The 20,971-nt window shown below is 39.4% G+C and overlaps 1 protein-coding gene across 2 annotated transcripts in view; it reads left to right on the top strand.

The window, feature by feature from the left end:
- The window catches only part of elavl4 (ELAV like neuron-specific RNA binding protein 4), a 94,279-nt gene that overhangs the window by 14,456 nt on the left and 58,852 nt on the right, over positions 1-20,971 (top strand). For both annotated transcript variants that reach the window (XM_073818614.1, XM_073818613.1), the window contains exon 3: positions 19,157-19,243. In XM_073818614.1, the coding sequence (XP_073674715.1) occupies positions 19,157-19,243 (87 nt within the window). The remainder of the gene's footprint in view (positions 1-19,156; positions 19,244-20,971) is intronic.

The raw sequence follows: 20,971 nt of genomic DNA, 5'->3' as shown, positions 1-20,971 counted from the left end.
GGGTTTTGTCAGGGGTGGGAGCGGCTGGTCTCGCGCTTAATTATTGATTCAGTGCGCGTGCAGCTGCGAACAACAGAATGTGGGAACAGTTTGCAATAATATTTAGAAAAGAGAAAATGAAAGAAAAGAAATAATGGACTGGATGGCATTATTTTACAAGACTGTCCTTGTCACATCAGTAGATGCAGCTGAATGTACTATGTGCTAGAACGAGTTTTAGAGTGGGGGGAGCAAGATGAGCTTTTGACGTCACTACAAGAGAGCTCATGAATATTAAATAGCTTGTACTGCTGTTGCAGATGTTCTACACTGATTTGACATTGAGATACAATAACAAACCTGTTTTTATTTTATTTAAGTAATTTGGATTGTTAATTTAGCATCAATATACTACAAAAAAAGATCAATGTTTTTAAACATAAAATATGTACAATTATTTAAGAAATTTTAATTATTGGTCATTATTGAAGTAAAGTATACTCCACCATGCATTCATTTTTTTCTTCATAAATGTAAGACATTCTTTGTTCTTTGTGCTCAATTCACAAACAGAATGTCTTATTGTATTTGTGTACTTAAAATTATTTGTCCTACAATATTAAAAAAAGTACACATTTAATATATAAAAATAATGATATGCACACATATAATATAATAAAAAAGTCTCCTCTTTCGCGAAGTAGACTCTGCACTATAAAATTCTGGGTTTAATACAGCCCGGTGCTGGGTAAAATATGGACAAACCCAGCAACTGGGTTGTTTTGACCCAGCAGTTGGGTTAAATGTTTAATCCAACCTCCTAGGTAGTTTTATTTATCTCAACTATTATTTAAAAATGACTACATGGCTATAACCCAAAATAGGTTGGAAATAATTACGTAATTACTAAAGGCATCAGCAATAATCAAAAGGTGAACATGTTAAAAATGTTTATTTCTTAATTAGTATTTATTCAGCTTATTATTAAATTTTAGTTTATTGAATTTATTAATAAATGTTTATTTCCAACCTATTTTAGGTTCATATTATGAAAGAAATACAGCAATTTTTAAGCATTAGTCAAGTTCAATAAAACTACTAAGGTTGGGTTAAATATTTAAACCAACCGCTGGGATTGTCCATATTTTACCAAGCCCTGGGTTGTTTTTAACCCAGGATTTTATAGTGTGGCAAACAGCTCCCTAAGGAGGTAACCAATAATTGTCATTTATTGCTTTATTATAAATATTTATTTCACAAATAGGGCTCAAAATATTTGTGTTAAGTGTTTGAATAGTCTTATCAGATAGGTAACGTTAACTGTGCAAGTGGCGCCAAATTACAACTTGTATTGCACGTGACTGACCTAAATTTTTAAAAATTGCGTCTCCAAATTTCCATTCCATCCTTTTAAAAATATTCGTTCTTTTTAAAAGTCATTGCATAATTCACACAATGATATCGACTGGCGTAAAATACACTGTATGTGCGCCTGCGTTTTCCCTCAGGTTCCAAACAGTAAATGAATCCCTATCTATTAACCTCGTCATCACTGATACAGTTTGCTTTTGACCGACTATACTTAAAGCCAAAACGTTTGTGTACCTGTCTCCCACTCGCAAGCGAAGGTCAAATTAGCTGTCAATCAGAGTTGCTATTTCCCCAAAGGCACGACGCTCCCCACTGACTCTCGCCTCACCCTCTCCAACCGTCTCCTCAAGAGCAGCGCGCGCCACCCCCTGTCTGTGCCCGCTCAGCCAATCAGATCTCACACCAGCCTGACACTGCGTTCCATAAATGGTGTGGAGAAAAAAGGGACGCTCGCACTACTAGCTCCACAGAGTCACAGAGGGAACCGATCTTTTTTGTTTTTATTGTTTTATTTTGGATACTATCCTCCATTCGTAAACGAAAAATAGGCACTATCCGACCGAAGCTGTAAGTTTCCGACTGCATCTCTCCATCTTTCAACCGACCTGTCTGCATCCGACTGTCCTCCTTGGGTCCACGCGACACCTCCTCCAAGACTTTCGGAAACGACTCCCCAAAAAACGCTCAAAAGCGCGACGTTTAATTTTTTGACCGGGTTTCTGAATAAAATAACGAGCTTTTTCTTTCTTCTCGTTCACCTCCGGACACGAGAATGGTCATGGTGAGTAATGTGCTCGCATTTGAAAGAGAATTAACGTTACACTGTAGTGAAAATCACTGAAACACCGTCACGCGTAGCTTTAAGAATAATCCTTTCATCCCTCGTAATACTCCTAATTTCACAAACTTCGCTCTTTTCCTTTCTCTTAATCACATAAACGGCGACAATAGGGATGAAGACAGAATATTAGTATTGAGGGATTATTTTAGGGTGCGCATTTTGCGTATAGGTGTGTGTGCGTGAATGTGCGTGCAGTTATGGTTTGTACAAAGAGCAGGTGTGTGATCAGTAACCTGTGCGTTCTTCAACCTGATACTCAGTAGATACTGTTTTTTATGTAACTGAACATGTTTCGTCTCACATTGAACAATGACTAAACGTATGGCGTCTAAATTGTTCTGAACTCTATTGGTGTGTTGACCACTTTTTGCAGTTTTGATAGCAATGCACTGAATGTACACATATACATAAATAATTATGCATTTTATACGTACGTACACATTTTTTAGTTTACATGTATATTCTGATTGGTCAGATGTAGTCAAAGTGATAAAATATTGCAGAATGATGACCGTTGTTTTGGGCATACAACTATAATTGACTGCTCATCTGTTTCCTAACATTAATGTTAATGTTCTGTCTCATCAAACAAGTAAACAAATCATTTCAATTAAATTCAATATGTAATGTTTATGTTTTTTCATGATTATGAGTGTAAAGGGCATAATGTAAAGTCAGCAGGTCATCGTTGCAAAATTAAACCTGCAATAATGACCATATGAATATACATTAGCCCTATATATACACACACACAGACACACACAGACACATACACACACACACACACACACACACATATATATATATATATATATATATATGTGTGTGTGTGTGTGTGTGTGTATATATATATATATATATATATATATATATATATATATATATATATGTGTGTGTGTGTGTGTGTGTGTGTGTGTGTGTGTGTGTGTGAATATAAAAGCTTTAACATACTCTGCAATCATTGCATGCTTTTAACTTGCATTAATTAGCAGTGCTGCACAGGCACCCTATTACCATAATGCCTGTAGGTGCAATCAGTCCGTTCTAACTCAAGCTGAGACCTCGGTTGCGATTGATTGCCTGTGCTGCTTCTGAAAGGGCTTCTGCTAGCCGAAGCGCCTGTACCTCCGTCTGCAAGGCTGCCAGAGCGAAAGTGTTAATTTTCCAGAGTAGAGCAGATGACGGACAGCTGAGGCAGCCAGTGAGAGAAGTGAGGAGGAGGGGGCTGCTCTGACCTCACCAATGAGGAGGGGGCAGGGAGTGGGGCTGCAGCGTTCAGCTCATGCCGAAGCCCGTGCATTCACAAGCAGCCTCACTCGGAGGAGGAATGCCCACTCTCTCTCCCGCTGGCCGCACGCTGCCTCACCACCGCTGAGACACATACAGAGAGAGCGGAGAGAGACCGAGAGAGATCTCCAAGTGAGGAGACATTAGCACGGCTATAGGCGAGAACTCTGCCCGCCGACTTACAAATGGAGTGGAACGGGTTTAAGATGGTAAGGATGCTGCGGTGGTTTTGTGCAGACAAGCGTGTGTGTGTGAGTGTGCGAGTGTGTGTTTGCCCTTGCTGTGTCTCACTGCCTGCAGCTGCAGTGGCAGCATTGGAGTCTCTCTGTCTCTCTCTCTCCCTATCCTTTCTCCTCTTTTTCAATTCTGCATGCTACTCCTCCCCTTTATCTTAGGATGAGAGGAGCTTTATTTGAGAACAAGGCTGAGGAGAGGAGAAGAGTGGAGAGGAGAGGAGAGAAAGGACAGGTGTAGCAGGTTCTTAGATGCTGCGGTTTGAAACCCATTTACAATGTAGAGGCAGTGTTGAATCTTAATGCTCACCTTTTTTTGGTCACATCTTCCATTTCCACCCTCATTTGATTGCTCGCCGCTCCGGTCTGATCTGTCAAAATGATACAGCCGCACAATTTATATGATAAATGTGATGATTATATCATTTTTCTATATGATTTCAATACAAATGCTTTAAAATGCACATTTAGGTAGAAGACAAGGCATACGTAGAAGGTTGTGTAACTGTGTACAAGCATACATGCCAGAGTGCAAGTTTGTAAATGAGAATGAGTGGGAGTGACCTCGTGTGTACGTGTGCATGAGAATCTATCAGGCAGTGTGTGAGGGTGTGTTTCCGTGCATAGAGTAGTTAGTGTTCAGGCACGTCTGGAGATCACTGCCTCTGTTTGCCCATCTTCTCTGATAGAGGTAGGGCAGGCTGCACTAAACATGCTGCGCTGTGTGTGTGTTGTGCGAGTGTATGTGTCCATTGTTGACTAAGGGCTAAGAGACTGCCTCCCCCGGCTGTCACCAGGCTAGTGGGAGACTGTGCCTGCCAGGAACCAACTCTCCCTGAGAGAGAGAAACGAAGAGAGAGAGAGAAAGGGAAGTAGCGAAGCTTACAAATGGAGCTTGGGTAAGAAAAATCCTAGGCCTGCGTTAGCACATCACACAAAGGTAGAAGACATAATTGCATCGCTTCGAACGGCCAAGGCAGCACAGATATACCTATTTACTAACTTGCAGTGACTGTCAAATCCCTCATCTGAGCGGCGCATGTTCAAATTTAAATGTGGGCAGCATTATTCATTTTTCAGGCAAATGTTTGACTGTGTGTGGGCTTTAACATGCAATCAAAATGCTAATTGAAAAGAGAGCGATTCCCAACAGTGAATCCCTGCCTTACCCCCTGCCTCCTTTTCTTTTGTGTGAGCGAGGTAGAAACACAGGTTTTGCGAGGCAGAAAAAACATTGGGGCAGTGAGGGGGCTTGGCCACGATGCTTATAGTGAGAGAGGAAATAAGATGTGGGAGGGAGGAAGTTAAGGGGAAAGAGCTTCCACATAGGCCTATAGATTTCTCCTCCTCCTCCGCAGTGCTGACGTCCCAGCTACACACGCTCCTAATGGCCATTACACAAAACTATGGCCACGTAGACTCAGCCTCTCCTCTTGTTTCACCTCGCATCCTATCCTCCCTACCTCTACTTCACCTCTATCCTTCCTCATAATTTTACTCCCTCCTCCAAGCAGCCTCACTACTCTGCTTTAGGGCTTTCTCCTTTGTTGTCCGACTCCAAGGTTGCATATCAATGCTAATAAGGCTAAAGCTGGACTGAATATTAAAAAGGGGTGGATGAGGGCGCAGGTGGACAATCGAGAGAGAAAGAGAGAGCGGGAGACGAGCTGAAATGCTGAAATCTGGGCAGCAGGGGTGGGAAAAGTGCCCCAGGATGTGTGATGGCTGGGTGGAAGAGTTTGCACCCCTCTCCACACAGCGTGACTACACATGACAGCTGAGTGTCAAAGTGGGCCACTTGATTTTTCTGAGAGTTAGAGTAGAGGCTCAGGTTGCCCCCCTCTGGCCACGAAGACTCTGGGCTTTTGCAAGCATGTGACACCACTGTGACACCACTGCATCCATCCCTCATGGTTCCCGCTGCAGGAGAACAGCAGCATCCATCTGACTGACTGCCTTGGAGTGCTTTTTCAATGAGCCCTCAGACGGTGGCGCCGTAGAGCTTCCACCTGGGTGACTTTTAAACACGGTTCATTGTGCAGATTTCGGTTTCAATATTTCAGGCACAAGGTACTTTTAGTATCGCTTTTCAATATAAAGACGTATTAGTTCTGTTATTAAAACTTACTGTCTAGATTAGAAGATCTTCATTTGAAGCTTGGACCAAATTTGCTTGAATGGCTTTTTAGTTTTTTGATGCAAAATAATGTCAAAAATATTTGACAATCAGGTCCAACAATGAATGTTTCTTCAATATTCAAGGAATCAGAGGATGTGCCAATGATAAAAAGTATTATAATACTAGTAAATGAATTCTTCTATTAATAAAAAACACACCAAATGACTGACATTAGATCAGATAACCTGGGATGCAAGAAATATGGCCAGTGAAGGGAAGCTAGGCAATGCTAAGATAGCATAAATAGAACAACCACACTCATCCATTGGATTTAACACACTACATGTAGGATTAAAGGACAACAGCATCTGCTAAATAACATTAATGGCAAGTGTAGCCTTTGCGGTATAGTTTTATAATTAGAATCCATGCCAGATGCCATTTTTAAGTCTTTATGCTCTCGCCACTATTCCGACATGGCACCGTTAAAAGAGTAAACAGCACTCTGTAATCTATTTGCTATGCTCTTCTTTCCGATTTGAAAAAGTATCCTAATACTTAATCGTTTTCAAAGGCTCTGACAGATTTAGAACACAAATGTAACCTCTGAATGTAATTACTGAATGAGTCTCACTCTGCCAACTGATTAGAGAAAATGCCTTGAGAGTTACTGAGGTAACTGAACATCCAGCTCTAGGGAGGATCGAGCGCACTGACAGGTGAAGTCAGAATGCTCTTATTAGACAAGTCTCGCATTCAGACTTAAATAACTCAGACAAGATTTCAGGAGCTAATGTGAGCTTTCATCACATTCCATATTTGTGATCACATCACTTCTAGGAGAATTTTACCCTTAGTGTTCGAATGAGAAGCGAGCAAATCTACGAAGAAAACCTTAGAAATTGTGTATGTAAATTTCTAGCTTGAATTAAAATTGATCAGTGAGATGTTCAGATAAAAACTGCCAATAGCAAAGAGATATCTCAAATGAGATCTCTTCAACATCTCAGTTGTTTCCTCTCCAAAAGTGTTTCAACGACAGAAAGTCACACAAGATACCAAAGTGTGCAAAATCATTCCAAGATTAAATTATTGATGCTTTTTAATTTTTCTAAATCATTTTGAGCAGACATCTCTAAAAATATGTTTATTAATGAAACATAACCAAATTATGTCTCATGACATAAAAAATAAAATACACCCTTTTACGTAAAAAAGATCTCATCTAATGTTTTAATAAGGTTTAGGTACAATGTGCTATGAATAATAATCTGATATAATCTTAATAATATGCTTTTTCAAAGAGGCCTTTTATTATGTCAAAGCTAAATATACATGAATAGCAACAAAATGTTCAGGTTTAAATTTTAATAGGCGTCCACAGTGATTTCTCAGTTTGATTCATCCTCATTTTCCTTGCAGAAAGCTGAGCAGAGAGCAAGAAGGAGAGAGGGAGAGCGTGCAGGCTTCACAAGCGCAAGCATAATAATTCCTCTGGCGCAAATTCAAAGTGCCACGCACAGACAGACGATAATCAGCCGAATATACACAGCACACACAACCTGCTTACCAACACAACACACCGCTCATCCTGGCACACTGACAGATGCCTCTCCAGATACACATTGCATATATATATATATATGTAAAATAATATGTTCGCCAGAGGCTCGATCACAAACCGTGATTGTTGGTTAGAGTTGATCACGAGATAAAATAGAGAAAGGTAAAAAAAGCGCATTACCGCCCATTTCTTTCAAGCTGGCTCTTATCCCCTATCATTCTAGCTTCCGACCTCCCTCATCCTCCATCCCACTTTCTTTGTTTCATTCCTTCTCCTGTCTCCCCCTCCCTCACTCTCTCTCTCTCTCTCTCTCTCTGCCTGTGTGTTTTGGTATTCATACAGACGTTCGGATTTGAGTGGCAGGCTCTCTCGAGACTGTGCACAAACTGCACATTTCTCTGATCTACATTTTGCACCCCAGGAAAAGACAGCAGCAGCAGGCGAGTCTTTGCTCGCACTATTGCGAACGCACTCGCATTTTCTCTCCTGCCCATTAGCCAATTAACTGACCTGCCTCTCGTGATGCTAAAGGACATCTCAAGGTCATTCGCATTACGGCGGCTCGCCTCATAAAAACGCACGGAAATCTAAACCTTGAAAACCTTTACAACCCATAGCTTTGTGACAAAAACGACTGATGATTGCATAATGTGGCGTAATGACGGCTGGTATGTCATTCAAAAGAGCACACTTGAGGACAGATTTTTTTTTTTTGTGCTCATTTCCCGTGGGTAAAAAGGGGATACAATGAGAAGAAATGAGACGAGAAATGGAACATGGGTATAAATGTCAAAGATAGTTGAGCTCGCCAAATATCAGTGCCCAGAGGTCAAAGGTCACAGCAGTGAAGGGTTATGGAGCGTACGAGGCACAGCAGCTCCCACAATGAACCCTGACTGAGAAAGGGCAAACGGGGTGGCCCGCAAAAACCATCTTCCCCACAAGAGTAACCATAGATACCGCCGTTGGCATTTCATGAAGGGATTGCATCGCGTGAAATCTTGCCCCTGTAGATCCGCTCGGGTTGTGGATATTGTTATCTCGCTGTCAAGAAGAGTTAGGCTGATTAGAGGTGAGAGCAGACCTTTAGCAGAAGTTGCTGTCTTGTCCGGGAGCAAATGTCTTCTCTTACACAAACACCCTGATTTTTTTCCCTTCCGAGAAGCCAGGCATTTATTCCATTAGGTCTCCATCAACCTGCAATCAGAAAGCCACGGTTAGTAAAACAACGTCGGACAAACACTCATAAATATTCCAAGCACGAACCAGAACAGTATTCCTCGTACATGACGCACAATCATCGCTGAACACCGATGGATTCTATGAGGATAACCCTATATTTTCTAGCATATTATATATGAGCATAGATGGCCCCCTGTAGGCATTTTCAATTACAGTGTACCTCACCATTGGAAGATTAATCTGCTCTTTTGAATGCATGCCACATTTGCTGCTTTCGTTGATATTCTGCAGAGGTTTTATCTAACCAGCTGCAATGGAACACATTAGGTTGCCCTTTCCCTCATAATGCCATTCTTTTTATCCCCACCTCCAAAGAAATAAGGACATCCTGGAGACGTGTTGACAGTGTTTAGGTCAGTGCTGTTTGTAAAACAAGATGACAGTAAAGTCTATCACTTCAGTATAGTTGCAGAAGAGCAGGGAGAAGAAATGCCCTCTCGTAGTCGTAAATGACATCCATTCATCTGCATATATGACTATATATGACTACGTTCTAGCCCTGACATATATGAAGAGGTTAACAGATTGAATTTCATTCACTTCTTTGTCTCTCATTTTAAGATTGGTGCTATTTATTAGCTGCCTGTGCTAGTTAGTAATTCAGTCAATCTTCCATCAATTACCCTGGCGTTCTCTTATTAAAGCAGATGCTGTGGGGTTGCCGCTCTGTCTTGCAGCTACTTTCTTTTATGAGCTTGAGTGCAGAACTTAATCAATAACTAAACTGACTTCATGCATAGAGATGTTTCTCCAACAGCCGTGAATTTTCTGGGGTTAACGATAGGGATGTATTAGTGCAGATATTTTGGCCAATACACTTATTTATTTGGATGACTTTATGCATAGGATTATACATTTATAGTTTTGTGTATGTTGTCTCAAAACAGCAGTGCTTACAATACATTTTGAATGCTTGAAATTTAGGCATCAAAACATTATAATGTGTAGTAGAAAAATTATTCACTTTTTGATTCAAAATAAAATGTATGTATATATACATTTAAAACAGAGATGCAATGTATTGGTTAATACACTGAAAAAAAGGTGTATACATTATTTTTAAGCAAAAGTCACTAGTACTAGTACTAAGTCACTTAGTAACACATTAACTTAAACATGAAATTTTGAAATTTTTTGACATTTTGAAAACTATTTTCTTGTAAAATGTACTCCAATAACTTATTTACTGCCATAAAAATTTAAAAACAAAATATGCATATTATTGCATTATTAAATATTACATATTTAAATCTGCTAATTTCCTGGATTTTTACAAGTTTTAGTGTTTATTTTTCAATTTATTTTGAATATTTTACCATTTGAATATTGGAGATTTTTTTTTTTTTTCACTGTAGATCTTTTGGACCATAGTTTTTCCCTGTAGAAAGAAAAGGCAGAAAATTAGCTGTGTTCATTGGTGCAAAGAGAAGTCCAATGCTGGTGAAGAAAAAATAATTATGTAGAAGGTAAGGGAAAACAAAACATATTTAAATATATCTGCTAATTTCCTTGAAGTAATTTTGCCCTCATGTAGCGTTCAGTTTTTAAAAACACTATTAAATGGAATCTTTAGTAAATCTCAAAATGAATATTTTTCATACTGTACATTACACTGCTGTGATGCACTTGTAGCATTTAAAGGAAGTTTAGTTTTAGTGTTTATTTTTCGATTTATTTTGAATAGTTTACTATTTTAATACTGGAGATTTTTTCTTTTTTTTTACATTTTGGCCTATAATGAAACATTGAACAAAAACAACAGATTTTTTTTAATTTCACTGTAGTTCTTTCGGAACATTGTTTTTCCTGTAGAAAGAAAAGGCAGAATATTAAGTGTGTTCATTGGTGTAAAGAGAAGTCCAATGTTGGTGAAAAAAAGGTTAAAACATAGAAGGTAAGGGAAAACAAAACATATTTAATAATATCTGCTAATTTCCTGGATTTTTACAAGTAATTTTGTCCTCATGTAGCATTCAGTTTTTAAAAACACCAATAATTTAAAAACACTGTTAAATGTAATCTTTTTCATGTAATATTTTTCATACTGTACATTATACTTCTGTGATGCACTTGTAGCATTTAAAATAAGTTTAGTTTTAGTGTTTATTTTTCATCTTATTTTTAATAGTTTACTGTTTTAATACTGGAGATTTTTTCAAATCTAATTTAATTTAGAAATTAGATTTTTTTAGTTCCCTATAGTTCTTTCAGACCATAGTTCTTCCCTGTAGAAATAGAAGAGGCAGAAAATTAGGTGTGTTCATTGGTGCAAAGAGAAGTCCAATGTTGGTGAAGAAAAGATGGTTAAAACATGTAGAAGTTAAGGGAAAACAAAACATATTTAATAATATCTGCTAATTTCCTTGATTTTTCCTAGTAATTGTGCCCTCATGTACTGTAGCATTCAGTTTTTAAAAACACTAATAATTTAAAAACACTGTAACATTGAAAAAAAAATAGATTTTTTTAATATCACTGTAGTTTCGGAACATAGTTTTCCCTGTAGAAAGAAAAAGCAGAAAATTAGGTGTGTTCACTGGTGCAAAGAGAAGTCCAATGCTGGTGAAGAAAAATGGTTAAAACATGTAGAAGGTCAGTGAAAAAAACAAAACATGTTTAATTATATCTGCTAATTTCCTGGATGTAAATGTAATCTTTAGTAAATCTCAAAATGAATATTTTTTCATAATGTACTTTACACTGTTGTGATGCACTTGTAGCATTTAAACGAAGTTTAGTTTTGGTGTTTATTTTTCATCTTATTTTGAATAGTTTACCATTTTAATACTGGATATTTTAGAGGGAGTTTTTTTGGCCTATACTGAAACACTCACTTTCCATTTAGAAATTGGATTTTTTAGTTCCCTGTAGTTCTTTCGGACCACAGTTCTTCCCTGTAGAAAGAAAAGAGGCAGACAATTAGGTGTGTTCATTGGTGCAAAGAGAAATCCAATGCTGGTGGAGAAAAAATGGTTAAAACATGTAGAAGGTAAGGGGAAACAAAACACCACAGGGGAATGAGAAGAGAGAATGTTGGAGGAATTGTGTGTTGTGTTGGAATGGAAATAGGAAAATAAGAGATAATGTTTTGGAAAAGAGAGAGTGTGGAGAAAGGGACTTTGAGAAAGAGGCTGCAGGAAGATGAGGAGGCTGAGATTGGATTAACCAGAGCTCATGTGTGTGGTTTGTTGGAGTGAAAAAGAGAGAGAGAAGGAAAGCTCGGTGTGTTTATGCGTGTTGAGAAGCCCACCTCATCCTCTCAGGAACTTGAGACCGCAGTTAGCTGCTTTACATGCTTTATTTTCTTTACGCTCCCCTCACACACAAACACACACATCTACTTTCAGGCTATTTGTAAAGCTTTTAATGTTTCTCTATAATGAGCAAACACTGCATGACAAGCTTAAACAGAAGAAATAATTAAAAGACAAATATATGGTGCAAGGTCTTTAGCTGGGTTTCACACTCCGCATAACAAAACACATTCATCCTCATTTTACCAGCTCTCCACACTCGCTGCAATACTCACCAAGGGCTCCCAAGCGCAGCTTTAAAACTCATCTATATAGCCTCAATGTGATTTGTAGTTGGTAAAGCAGCTTGTTAGCCGGAGAGGTTCAGGAGTGCACAGTATGCATAGTTTTCAGGGCGCGGAGGAACGAGGCTGCGCTCTCTCTCACTCTCTCTCTCTCTGCCTGGCGCAGGTGCGGCACTGTTCTGCCACCTGCCAGCTACCTACAGCCATGTCAGTGCCCCACCTGGAGCTGACACAGCCTGCATACTGCATGCACAGAGTAAAAGAAAACCACATAGACACACTTGCACAACTAGAGAGACAGACACATATACACACAACCTTGACAGAGGAGATATCGGAGAAAAAACTGCATATGCACAGTGTAGCTTAGGGCTGGGCACAAATACTTTGTGTGACAGTACAAATGTGTCAACCGGTACAAATTAAACAGTGCTGTAAATATCTAAAATACTATAAGTGTGTTGCAGGAGATTTTTTCCACCCTGGACGGTTTTGTTAAGTGTATTAGGATCAATTTATTTTTTAATCGTTTTACATTAGTGAGTTGACTATATACACTACCACTCAAAAGTTTGGGATCAGTAATATTTTTAATGTTTTTAAATTAGTTTATGCTCATCAAGGCTGTGTTCATTTGATCAAAAATACAGAAAAAAGTAATATTGTGAAATATTATTACGATATAAAACAATGTTTTTCTATATTAATATACATTAAAAGTTGAATTTTCACCATGATGATCTTTCAAAAATCATTCTAATGTGCTGATTTATTATCAGTGCCGGAAACAGTTGTGCTGCTTTTCTTCTTTAATCAATAAAAGGTTTAAAAGAACAGCATTTATTTAAAATAGAAAGGTTTTCTAACAATATACACGACTGTTTAAAAGTTTGGGGTCAGTAAATTTTTATTCTTTCTTTTTTTAAAAGAAATTAATACTTTTATTCACCAAGGATGTGTTAAATTAATAAAAAGTGATAGCATAGATTTACATTGGTAGAATCAGAGGTTCCAAAACATACTTGGCAGCACAGCTGTTTCCAACACTGATCATTCTAATAATAAATCAGCATATTAGAATGATTTCTGAAGGATCATGTGAAACTTAAGACTGGAGTAACAGCTGAGGAAAATTCAGCTTTGCATCACAGGAATAAATTATATTTTAAAGTATATTAACATAAAAACCATTATTTTATATTGTAATAACATTTTGCAATATTAGTGTTTTTTCTGTATTTTTGATCAAATAATTGCAGCCTTGATGAGCATATATCTTTAAAAACATTACAAGTCTTACTGATCCCAGTTTTGACCAGTAGTGAATATTTACAGTTAAAAACTACTGTACAAATTACTGCATAGTTATGCAATAATATTGTTATTGTCAAAGTAAAAAAAAATCATAAAGTACAGATTTTATATATATATATATAAAATCTGTATTTTATGATTTTTTTTACTTTGACAATAACAATATTATGCATACTGTTGTGTGTGTGTTTATAAACAAGACAATTTTATTACATAAACACTAACATTTCAAATAATATATAACTGTTTATTTATTTTACATCTACAGCATTTAGGCGTCAGTTATTGTTTTTTCCCCAACAAAAATAGCCATTTTGTGATATATATACCATTATGTGCTTTAAAATTACTCATACCTTGATGTAATACTTTGGTCATACCGCCCACTCCTAGTGTTGCTCAGAAATTTCCTCATGCAGACATGGCAAGGTCACCTTTATTATAATGCAGAAGTCCCTCGATGGTGGGAGGCACTACAGCAATATCTATAATATGTGTAGGGGTTAGATAGAGCGAGCGGAAGGGTATGTGAAAGAGAACGAGCATGGGGGGGGGGAAATGTATCTCTGAGCCTGTCACTGACAATCAACTCGTGGTCCGAGGCTACTTGACAGACAAGGACAACACGCGCACACACCCAAAGAACTCCCCTGTCTCGCTTTGATCATCGCCCTGCACTAAAGCGTGTTTCGTAACACAGATCTGAGCGATTTTAAAGACACATTCACCAAATACTGACACAAGAGTCTCACGTCTGATAGCGAAGGCCTCTTCGCATCACAAGCAGCGGGAGATATCACAGAGATGGCCAGGGGCTGGGCTATGTCAGTGGCACGCCACTGGGTGTGTATCTATGTGTGCGCAAAGCCAGCCCCAGCAGGCCGCTTACCCCATACTGCCTGAAGGACACAAGTCCTGTGGGCCGTGCTAGAGCAGGCAGAGGGCCAAACTCTCTCATATTTCCATCCGGAGCCTGAGGATAGAACTGGTCACTGGAGCCACACAAATTTAAGTGTCATCCCTGAATCAAGATGCTCACCAATTTTCTGCTCGCCTTGGCAGTGAGCTGGGCCGCTACCAGCGGCTAACGGAGCCTGCGGCCCCGTGGCACCATGGACTAGATAGTGGATTATGCAAAACGCACACATGCAGTCAAGAAATCCAGCTCTGCTTGACTATTTCGTACTATCATAGACGCATTTGTTTGTTTTCCTATCTTTATCAGACTGTACCACAGTTTTGTAACTTCACAAAAACATTCATTTTTGCATTGCAATTCATCAGCACAGCATTGAAGTTTTTTTTTTGCCTTTTTTATTTGAAAACTCTGCTGAACCCTTACCAACACATTAGCCGCACTGTCACGTTGGGCGCTAATACGTCTCCACAGAAGATCTGCGAGAGAGGTTAATTTAAGGCCAAGGAGATCCCACGCACTGAGAGAAAATACAGCCATTCATCCAGAGAGAGAGAGAGGGGGAAACTGCAAAGGAGCGACGGTGGATAGAGAGAGTGAGAGAGAAAGAGAGTGGGGTCAGCTGATGAGGTCAACGTTGTGAGATTTGGAGAGAGTGGGTAGGGAGAGACGCAGGTGTTTCACCAGACCCGTAGCCCAAAGGAAAAACACGGCCTGTGACACTGACGTTGCCGTCCCCCACATATACCCTCACATATTCTCCTCCTATCATCTTTCCAGTTCATTTCATTTCATCTCCTCCTTTTCCTTTCTTTTATTTCTAGAAGAATCCAGAACCAAAATTTTGTACCTTGTTTAAAGTGCTTACTGTGTCAATCAGTATTCATGTATTTTTTATTAATATCTGTGATAATGGTTTTAAGCAATTAAACCCTCAGACAATCAATCATCTCTCCATCATCCAGGCATTTAAGTGAGAAAATTGATTTTTTTTTTTTTTCAGCTTAAATGATTTGAATTTGGACTAATCTAAAAAAAAAAAAAAGCTGGATAGTGTTTTTAAAAAAGAAAAGATAAGCTTTATTATATCTTGTAGGCTATATCATCTAAAGCTAGGAAAATCACTTATTAACATTTTAAATGTATTTACAATGCGTTGACCTAAAATTGAACTGCTTTAAAATCCTAATTCTTTATTAACATAAAACTGCTCAAGAATTATAAATTTGTGAATCCCTGCGATCGTGGCTTTCCGCATTCGGGTGTTTATGTTTCTGCAGTGGCCTGTATTCAACCTCCCCTATTACTCCACAGACCTGTCATTATATAGTCACCCTGAGTCACCCCAGGAAGCGAATCCCGCCTTTGAACGGCAAAAGGTCAGAGTAATTCCTCTGAGATATTCATTGGATGCTTAGACCCATCTCTGAGAAACAGACGCTAAGCAAGAACACGAGGCATGGGCCAAATGAACAGCAGCCTTCATTACTGATCAAATGAGGCTGGCTCTAATGACGGGGTAATGTGATCAGGGTGTGGTCCTCTGCTATCCGCTAACGTCCTGGCTCAACCAGGCCCATCACCCAGGGGAGAAAGGCAGAGAAATTATGGGAGAACCGCCTTGGAAGCTATCGATCTGGCGTAACATAAAACCGGACTTCATCTAGAGAGGGAAGAAGAAAATGTGTCAAGCAAAAGTTAAATGAAAAATTGCTTTTATACTGAGGCATTTATTATTCGAAGTCCCTCAGAGGAAGAATAAGAGGGAGAGAGAGGTACTCAATGAGAGAAGGGAGGGAGGGCGGAGAAGAAAAAATCCATTTGGTAAAGTAGATGCGGATCGATGGTGACGGAGCGGAGCAGTCTTGGCGCATGCCGTCCCACATTACTGCCCTGATTGATCTGCCGGAGTGGCAGTCTGACCCGAGGGCTCTGGAGGAGGTGTCCCACTGAGGAGGGGAGCCCACGCAAAACACGGGGAGAGAAAAATAAAAATCAATACACACAGAGAACTTTACTGACCTGATGTTAAGATACAAGAAATGTATGAAGCTGCGTACCTGAATGGGTTCTGACAGCTCACATCCCCTCCAGCAGTTCAGTGCACAGGAGGGTTGGAGTCTCGGGCAAGTGCAGCGACCTCTGCGAACATTAAGGAGACTCGTACCCTCCGCCAGGAGACTCTGTTAAGCACAAATTTGTTTATTTCTCAATCTGAGAATTTTTTTTTTGAGATTTAGTCTAGGGTTTCTTACCGGAGTCATGCTGTTTTGTAAAAAGAGCTAAAAAATGAATGAAGAGAAAGGTTATTTCCCGGGCTACATCTACCTGAGAGGTATGAGTAAACAGAAAATGTAGTGGAAGAGAAAGATGAAATCTTCCTTTCCTTGGCTTTGAATCCCATGAGTGCATGTGGCAAAATAGCAAGATCATACATTCACATATATAGCTGCTGAGGGTGACCTCCATTTTGTGGCAGGCACTCTCAGTTTTAACAGCGCCTCTGTGATGTCAATTATCCGACACAAGGTTGTGTGATACAGGCTGTAGGTGCATTGAAATGATTGTGCGAGATGCTTCCGAGTCCATTGTGGTTTCTGTATGGGGTTAAGTACGGGTTGTTTGACCAGTAACGTTCTGGCATGGATGAAGTGGCTGATTTATTGACCATCACATGAGCAGAAAAGAAAAGCGTGGGAGATTTTGTTGATTTCGGAGGGTGAGGTGACATCTCTGTTTTATTTACTTTAAATGTATTTTTGGCTTTGTGGCTTGGCTACTGTGGTTAAGATAATGGCGGACTTATGCTAAGCTAATGCGAGATTCCATTTTCTTAAGTTTCCAGTTTAAAAACCCCATGAAGTCATTTATCAACTGCAGTTTTCTGTCATGTGTTAGCGCATTAGCCTAAACAGAAAGGAGGAATGTTTTATAACATGTTATATCATCAATATTCTCAGTCCATTTTCCCTGAAGAGAAAGATATTTTTAAATCTGCTAAAAGTCATTTTGCCAATGTTTAGGAGAACATTAGCATATAGATGGCCTCAAAGCTAGCATGCAGTACATAGACTAAACCCATAAAACTCTTATTTGGATTTCATGGGGTATTTAATATTGGTAGGCATTTTGTTGAAGGAAAATGCAGATTATCAGTATTCTTTCTCATCAGTGTATTTCTGAGCATCTACATATAGTGTGTGTGTTTCTGTTTGTGTGTGTGTGTGTGTGTGTGTGTGTGTGAGAGAGAGAGAGAGAGAGAGAGAGAGAGAGAGAGAGAGAGAAACAGCCAGAGTCAAAAAGTTAAATATATCAAGAAAAAAAGCCTTCAGATAACTTTACATCCTGGAAACTGCGCTTCTAGCACATCTGACAAATGATTTAAAGAAACAAACGTTAATTTAATTTACATGTTTGCCGACATTGTTTAATTGCTACTGTATGAACAACAGCGGTTTGAGTAGTTTTATTTTCTCAACAAAAGAAATGCAGAAAAAGAAGGAAGAGAGAGAAAATAAGACAGAGAGAAAGAGAACAAAAAGCTATTTCTGCATTGTTACGTATTCCATTTTTGATTCCTGTGAGCTTTGAGAAAAGGTCAGTGAAAACAGAAGATGAATTCATTTATAGTCTGTCCTCTCCCTTCTGTCGCCCGCGGACATTGATCTGTCCTCTGTAACCAGAGTAACAGCCAGCGCTTTTTAAACCTTACTGTGAATGATGCACCAAAATTCTGATGCATCATTTGGCTGTGTCATCCCACTTCTTGTTTTTTTGAACGATTCAGCATGTGGATCTAAAGCTCTGGATTGGTTCATGCAGATATGTTGTTTCATTAGAGAACAAATACACATCACGTTTAAGCTGAATGTACACTGATGTTTCATCACCAGAACAATAAAAGTGTTTTGTTACACCCTGCGGTCCTCACTAAAACTAAAACCAAGGTGGCACATGAGATTAAAAAAAAAAAAAAAAATCCCATGAGGCTCTTTTTTAAATTACAGACCCATGCCCCAGATAACACTACACCGAGAGCTGTCAGCAATCCACCTGCCCACCCCATCCCTCTCTTCTCTCCCTCCTCCGCTGACAGTCCATTTTTTCTCTAGATCCCGACACCTGGGCGCTTACGCGAACGCTTTAAAGATCTGCAGAGGATGCCGAGCACCTCCCCCCAGCCCCCCTCCGTCCCTTCCGATGCAGAAGTGTCTCCTCCATCATGTAGTGCTGGATGCCTCCTATTACACTCCTCCTCTATTCCATCCATCCAACAGAAAGGTCACGCTCAGAGTCTCCCTCTTTTCCTAAATTGGCTGTTTTCGCTGTTAGCTCCACGGCTCAAGCTGTGATTGCGGCAGCCTCGGTATTGGTCCTCTAAGGTCTTGTTTACGGAGCTGGATTTGTCGGAAAACCCATGATATTAAATCTACAGTCGGAGGCTTGCTGTTTTTCACAACTTGCAGTTTCTATATCCTACACAAATTTGTCCACGGCCTGGAGCGTGAAAAAATACTTCAGTTTTGTCAGCGAATAGGCAATTCTATGTATCACCCATTCTCCGCATGAATCTATAGCACCCGTTTCCCATTATAGCATATATAAAACCCAACTAAATTCAAACGATTGTGTCTTTCGAGTCCAAATCAAAGCCACCTGTGTGTTTTAGTGTGCCTGGAGACCGTCAGGAGTGTTTGTTTGGTATGGAGAAAATGGGCATGTTTGAATATTGACCCTGCCCCCCTCCCGTAGGGATCGACAGAGACTCAGTGGCGTCAGGCAGACCTGCCGCAGCTCCAGGGCTGGGCTGAGAAGGGACTGCTGACACAGCCAAAGATGGTAAGGAGACTGCTGCCCACTAACCGCCATTTTTACCCCCATTAATAGCCATATTGTTGCTATGAAGATGTGCTATTAGAGGGAGGGTGTTGCGCAGGGGTAGAGGCCTAAATACAATTTTATATAAAAATATTTGTACTGTAATTGTTATTAGGGGTGTTAGCTGATAACATATTATGAATGGATGTTGTATTGTCAATATGTATAATGTCTGTGCAACATTTCAATGTCTTGTTCTACTTGAAAAAAAAAAACATCGCATTTATACTTAAGGTTAATTTTGCATTTGGATTGCGAAAAAAAACATTCCTCTTTTACTTGAAGATCACTATCAGTGTTGTTTTCTCAGATTTAGCCATCACAGGGCCACATAAACAAGAGCAGACATCTATAGGAGGGAGCGCAAGCATCAGAAGGCTCCGGTAATAACTGGAGAGCATTACCAGTAAAAACACATATCAGAATAGAAGCCTGACATTTTATCATCTTAGCTAATAAGGCCATTAAGGTGCCGTGTTGAAATGGCAGGTATCAGCGACACACACCGAAATGCATCTATCTGCAGTGCAGCGAACACACAAACACACACCTCTGGCTCTGCGTGACTCAGGGACATTGGACTGGTTGAACCTGTATTTTTATCCCCGTCCTGACATCCTCTAAGGCACTTATGTAAGACAGAGTGGCAGAGCCTCTTCCTTCCCGCATTCACACTCACACACACGCTCACTCGCTCGTAGCCTGAGCCGGGCCGAGCAGCGTTCAGAAACAGTCGGCATATCTGCCATTGCGTTTGAAAAAATAAAGGAGTGTAATCTGGGGCTACTGTTCAGTTGAATCAAAGGGAAGATGATGTCTGTCCCCCGGCTGACACCAAGGCCTTTGTGATGGCTTAGCATGTCTGCCTGTCTGCTCGCCTTGCCTGTCTGTCTGTCTAACTGTCTCCCTGCCTACTACAGCTATATCACAAACAGATACAGCCAGCTAGGCTCTGCCTTAGCTAGCATCTAAACAACAAAAGTTTATACTGTGCTATCCCAGTTAAAGGTGCTGTGAGCACATTTTTTAATGGCACACATTTAATCTCCCTACTACTTGACAGATATCACTGAAATAGGCCAAGGCTGTGCAAAACCTGGAGAAAGCTATCTGTTAGCATTCTCATTATTATCAATAGCAGTTCTTCAGCTAGCATGTGACCTCCACGCTAAGTGGACCATGCTAACTTGCCAAACCTTGCTGTACGTGGGGGAAAAAAGAGAGTTAGAGAATAAGACTGCCAGTTTTTAGCTAATCATAGATGTTTTATGCCCTTTTTTCATGTTTTTGAGTTTGCTGAAAGGTCTAAAAGCTATTCTATTTAACATATTCTACTGAAATAATGAGACTAAATGACTTATTGAAAAAATATGTATTATAAATATATAGTAGCCTATTTTAATATATGTAACATTCTAATCATATTTATAATAAAGTTCTATAACAGAACAGTTTTTTTTTTAACAAATCGCTTGAGTGAATGATACAATGACAAACATATTTAGTTTAATGTTTAGTTCGTAGATGATTTAACCTAATAAATAAGTCATGTAAAAATCCTCACAAACGGTAAAAAGTTTTGATTTATATCAGAATGCTTGAAACTTCCTCCTGATGAATTATTGACAGATTTCTAGGCAACATGAAGCAAAGAGTTTCTTTGTTTTGTTTATTTGCTTGGTTATTTTT

The sequence above is a fragment of the Garra rufa genome, chromosome 15 (genome assembly GCF_049309525.1).
Source record: "Garra rufa chromosome 15, GarRuf1.0, whole genome shotgun sequence".
NCBI classification, from domain to species: domain Eukaryota; kingdom Metazoa; phylum Chordata; class Actinopteri; order Cypriniformes; family Cyprinidae; genus Garra; species Garra rufa.
Note: the sequence above shows the minus strand (reverse complement) of the source record. Positions and strands in the feature narration are given on the sequence as shown.